General features: G+C 34.8%; 1 protein-coding gene across 2 annotated transcripts in view; it reads right to left on the bottom strand.

Moving 5' to 3' along the window:
• Positions 1–678: 678 nt before the first annotated feature.
• SFXN2 (sideroflexin 2) overlaps positions 679–6,000 on the bottom strand; it is a 148,402-nt gene continuing 143,080 nt past the window's right edge. For both annotated transcript variants that reach the window (XM_053696711.1, XM_053696710.1), the window contains exons 11-12: positions 4,297–4,344; positions 679–1,019 (exon numbers count right to left, since the gene is read on the bottom strand). In XM_053696711.1, coding sequence (XP_053552686.1) covers positions 920–1,019; positions 4,297–4,344 — 148 coding nt within the window. In that variant the 3' untranslated portion in view covers positions 679–919. The remainder of the gene's footprint in view (positions 1,020–4,296; positions 4,345–6,000) is intronic.

The following is a 6,000-nucleotide window of genomic DNA, read 5'->3' as shown; positions in this document are numbered from 1 at the left end:
CTGCCCCTAAGGGGTTAAAAGTGCAATTTGCTAATTGTTATAAACAAAAACTCCTAATAACGAAACAAAAATAATTATTCTGATTATGCATCGGAAAACCATCACATAGCACTGAACTCCAAAGCAGAATGTGACCAGTGACTTGTGGCCAAGTGTGACAGCCGCTCCCGATTATCTCACTGGCCATGTTCTACATTTATTTTTTTAGTCCTATTGGAGCACACCTATGTGTTTAGCCACATTAAAGGGATACTAAACCCAATTTTTTTATTTCATGATTCAGATAGAGCATGCAATTTTAAGCAACTTTCTAATTTACTCCTATTATCAATTTTTCTTTGTTCTCTTGCTATCTTTATTTGAAAAGAAGGTATCTAAGCTAAGGAGCCAGCCAATTTTTGGTTCAGCACCTTGGACAGCATTTGTTTAATAATGGCTGACATTTAGCCTCCAATCAGCAAGAACAATCCAGGTTGTGAACCAAAAATGGGCCGGATTCTAAACTTACATTCTTGCTTTTCAAATAAAGATAGAAAGATAATGAAGAAAAATTAAGAATAGGAGTAAATTAGAAAGTTGCCTAAAATTGCATGCTCTATTTGAATCATGAAAGAAAAAATGTGGGTTCAGTGTCCCTTTAAGCTTGGATCAGTAAGGATAATGATTAAGAGCATATCATTTTTGGATTAGAATATTCCTTTAAAAAGTAACACATTTTACATTGTAAATGCACCTAAAATAGTTATATTATTTGGCTTATCAAATATGTAACAAGCATCCAGGAAGGAGCTTAGACTGGTAAAATAAAAGAATTAAACCCATGCCAGGTCTAAATCCCACTGTCCAGGAATAGAGGTATTGGTCTTCGTCTTTGATATTGAGTCATACTGCATGGTAAGGCTGCTACTTTGGTTGATGGTTACAATCCTTTGTTAAAATAAACATAGTGAAGTTTGTCTCCATACTGGTTTACAATGGAATCGCGTAGTTCAGGCTCAAGGCTGCTCACCGCCATAGAACTGCAGAAATAGATGAAATAAAAAAACAAAAACAAAGAAAGTTGATACAAAAAAAGTACTAATTTTTGTTCAATAAACTACACTTAAAGGGACATAATACTCATATGCTAAATCACTTGAAACTGATGCAGTATAACTGTAAAAAGCTGACAGGAAAATATCACCTGAGCATCTCTATGTAAAAAAGGAAGATATTTTACCTCACAATCTCCTCAGCTCAGCAGAGTAAGTTCTGTGTAAAAAGTTATACTCAGCTGCTCCCAGCTGCAGGTAAAAATAAAAAAAAAATGAAGAAATGAACAGCAGCCAATCAGCAGTGCTGAGGTCATGAACTCTTACTGTGATCTCATGAGATTTCACTTAACTCTCATGAGATTTCATAGTAAGCTTCCTTTACCTGATTGGTGAAATAATATGAGTTCACGAGGCTCATCCCAGGACAGACACACTAAAATGCTGCTTAGAAATCCTTTACAATGGGAGGTGGCTACTGAGGAACTTTTGAGGTAAAATATCTTTCTTCTTTACATAGAGATGTTCAGGAGATATTTTCTAGTCAGCTTTTTACAGCTATGCTGCATCACTTTCAAGTGTTTAAACATTTGGGTATTATGGCCCTTTAAAGGAGTACATTCCAATTTTTTTTCATTTTTACTAAAGGGACATGAAAACCAATTTTTTTTATTTCGTGATTGAAATAGAACATACAATTTTAAACAACTTTCCAGTTTACTTCTATTATCAAATTTGTTTCATTCTCTTGGTATCAATTGTTGAAGGAGCAGCAATGCACTACTGGTTTCTAACTGAACACATGGGTGAGCCAATGGCAATCGGTGTATATATGCAGCCACCAAACAGAAGCTAGAACCTAGGTTCTTTGCTGCCCCTGAACTTTCCTAGATAAACCTTTCAGCAAAGGATAACAAGAGAAGGAAGCAAATTAAACAATAGAAGTAAATTGTAAAGTTGTTTAAAATTGTATGTTCTCTCTAAATCATGAATGTCAAATTATGACAGTAAAGTCAAAATTAAACTTTCATGATTCAGATAGAGTATGCAAATTTAAATAATTTGCCAAGTTACTTCTTTTAGCAATTTTTTTTCAGTTTCTAGGTATCCTTCGTTAAAAAGCATAACTAAGTAATCTCAGGAGGCAGCAATGCACTACTAGGAACTAGCTTCTGATTGGTGGCTGCACAAAACACAAACATTTTCTCCCATGATTCAGATAGAGCATAAAATTATAAATAATTTTCTAATTTACTTCTTTTATCAAATTTGCGTCAATCTCATGGTAGAGTTTGTTGAAAGAGTAGCAATACATTATTGGGAGCTAGCTGAACACATCGGTTGAGCCAAAGATAAAAAAAATTTATGTAGGACTCGATTTATCAAGCTACAGCGGACAGGGGCGTACATATGTGCCCCTGTCTGCCACAGCTCGCCTCTGGCGGACTGAATTCTGCTGGTAGAATTCAGCATAGCATAAGAATGCTATTTTGCGCTCTTGTTCAATGCCGACCTCTGCCCTCGCACAGCCAATCATGCGTGGGCAGGACCTGTCAATCTTCCTGTTCGGACGAGACTGGAGTTAGGGAAGCAGCGGTCTGATGACCACTGCTTCATAAATATGGACTGCAGGTTCTCTTGTGAGAACCTGCAGTTGTAGACAGGCGGAGTCTTTGATAAATTGACACCCTAGAGCCATCAATCAGCAACTAACTCACAGTAGTGAATTGTTGCTCCTAAGTCTACCTAGATATGCTTTCCAACAATGGCTACCAAGATAAACAAAGCAAATTGTTCTTTCTGTGCTATCTGAATCATAAGTTTATTTCTGACTTTACTGTCCCTTTAAAATAAGTCAACAAGCTATGGATAAGAAGGAGAAATGTGTAATATCAACATCTTTAGATGTTCGTGGTGGCTGCTGGACAGAGCCTCGATAAATTTGTACATAAATGGATTGTTTTACCACCAAAACTCCAGCATCTCGCATTGGATCTTGAGGTTCCTCACGCTACAGTGCAGGTGTCAATACAAAGGTTAAAACAGTAATATTTAAACTAATTTAAAAGGATGTTTATTGTGAAGATTAACTCATTATTGTTGCAAGTGATTATTGCTATGTTGCTTGTGCTTGCTCAGTAGAAAGAAACCGTCTAAACCAATTTTGTGGGTATGCACAGATGTTTTCAAGATAAAATCGACATATTTCTTATTCCAATTTTGGAAGCTATATCAATATTGACTTTATATTGAATTTGGAAAATATGCTAGAGCTAGAGAATTAAGTAAATAGAAGGTTAAAAAGAAACCAAATCTAGATTTAATTTACTTTGCATACATACCGTGTTTGTTAACACATTTCACCTGTGTTTATGATGGACCAAGAGTCTACATCTCTATGTAATGACATTATAACATAGAAAAATGCAAAATAAATGACCAAATGTGCAACAGTGCAGAGGATAGATAACTTTGCATGCAAAACATACGTAACTGGTGTCTACTGCTGTATATGAGGTCATTATGAAATATAAAACCAAGATGGCAGATATCTATGGACATGATACCTCATCACATGTTTCAAATTATGTACATTTTTTTATTTTGTATTATTATGAACCACAAACAGTGTGATTATGCAAATTAGCTCAATGCAATTATTTACACCACTGTGTTTGTTAACGTTTATTTAAATCTTCCAAAGTACACAGTTCCAGCTCTTTAGAAGTGAATATACTAATATTTTTAGCTAGAATGGGCGTCTATTGCTTAAAGGGACAGTATAACCCAATTTTCATTTAACTGCATGTAATAGACACTACTATAAAGAATAATATGCACAGATACTGATCTAAATATCTAGTATAAAACCGTTTAAAAACTTACTTAGAAGCTCCCAGTTTAGCTCTGTTAAAAGGATTAGCTAGAACACCCACTGCAAGTGGGAAATTTTCAGACACTCCCCCCTTCCTCTGCATATGAAAAGACCCTTTACACAAACAGGAGCAAGCTGGAGTAGGTATACGTCGGTATTCTCCTAAAACTTTGGGGCTTGCTTAGGAGTCTGAAAATCAGTGCAATGTTATTTAAAAATAAGCAAAACTATACTTTTTTTATTATTAAAAATACCTGTATAGGCTATATAAATGGATCATCTACAAAACATTTATGCAAAGAAAAATCTAGTGTATAATATCCCTTTAAGCAGATATTTCCAAAATAAGTTTGTAAATATTAAAAACCTAAAATATTAAACAGACTTTACCATCTTTGAGGAAACAGCGAGCAGGCAACGGGAACCATAAAGAGTAAGCTGTCAAGTAAAAAAAGTTAAATAGGTTATTTTCAAGTACCTAATATGAAATCAGATCACTATTAAATCTATCAAAGATAACTGAAAATAAACATTACCTATGAGGTTTGTTTGCTAAGCGTTAGTAATGTTTAGTTTTTTCCCCCCACAGTTTAAAGGACAATTTAATACAGTAGAATTGCATAATCAACAAGTGAATAATAAACACTTCAATACAATAGCACTTAAATGGACAGTCAACACCAGAATTTTTGTTTTTTAAAAAGATAGATAATCCCTTAATTACCCATTCCCTAGTTTTGCATAACCAACACAGTTATAATAATACACATTTTAACTCTGTAATTACCTTGTATCTAAGCCTCTGCAGACTGCCCCTTTATTTCAGTTCATTTGACAGACTTGCATTTTAGCCAGTCAGTGCGCATTCCTTGGTAAATTCATGTGCGTGAGCTCAATGTTATCTATGTAAAACACATTAACTAATGCCCTCTAGTGGTGAAAAACTGTCAAAATGCTTTCAGATTAGAGGCGGCCTTCAAGGTCTAAGAAATTAGCATATGAACCTCCTAGGTTTAGCTTTACCAAGAGAACAAAGCAAAATTTGTGATAAAAGTAAATTAAAAGTTGTTTAAAATTACATACCTTATTTGAATCGTGAAAGCTTTTTTTGGACTTGACTGTCCCTTTAACATTTATTTAAATTTGCCTGCACCCTGTATCATGTGACTCAGTAGTAGCTGATCCTGCAGAAAGTGTGCATATAAATAGACTGTGCACTGTTTGATAATGGACATAAATTGTAAAGTTGTTTAAAATTGCACGCTCTATCAGAATTATAAATGTTTAATTTTGACTTTAGTGTCTCTAACAAAAAGTTAAAAGTTGCAGTATAAGTCACTGGTCTACATTTGGATGAGAGGTGTATCCTTTGTATAGTCATAATTTCTACCAAAAAGGCAAACAAAATGGGACAGAGCCACCTGAGAGGAATATTTAAAGGGACAGTCTACACCAGAATTGTTACTATTTAAAAAGATAGATAATCCCTTTATTACCCATTCACCAGTTTTGTATAACCAACACAGTTATATTAATATTCTTTGCTGACTCCTAGGTAACTCCATGGGCTTGAGCACAATGTTATCTATATGGCACACATGAACTTATGCCATCTAGTTGTGAAAAAATGTCAACATTCATTCAGATAAGAGGCGGCCTTTAAGGTCTAAGAAATTAGCATATGAACCTCTTAGGTTTAGCTTTTAATTAAGAATACCAAGAGAACAAATTGTAAATTTGGAAAGTTGTTTAAAATGACATGCCCTATCTGAATAATGTAACTTTATTTTTTATTAGACTGTCCCTTTAACTAGGGTTACAGAAATAAAATGTACTAAAAGAGTATTATTACTATAATTTATTGTATAGTGCTGCTCTGGCACTTATCAGTCTAAGCTACCAGTGTAAACCTGTAGAAGATACAATGAAATAGGAAAACAGGAGAGGCAAGTTGCAGCGGCTGACACACAATATTCTCCCATGAAGCTATTTAGAGGGCGAGGGAGGCCAGCTGCTTGAACAGCTGTCATCATGAATATCAGGGTGAGGCCGTGACTGGGAACATCCCTAGTCACTAGTACACAGTTTAACACT

The sequence above is a fragment of the Bombina bombina genome, unplaced genomic scaffold (genome assembly GCF_027579735.1).
Source record: "Bombina bombina isolate aBomBom1 unplaced genomic scaffold, aBomBom1.pri scaffold_422, whole genome shotgun sequence".
NCBI lineage: Eukaryota > Metazoa > Chordata > Amphibia > Anura > Bombinatoridae > Bombina > Bombina bombina.
This window is presented reverse-complemented; position numbering and strand designations above follow the sequence as displayed.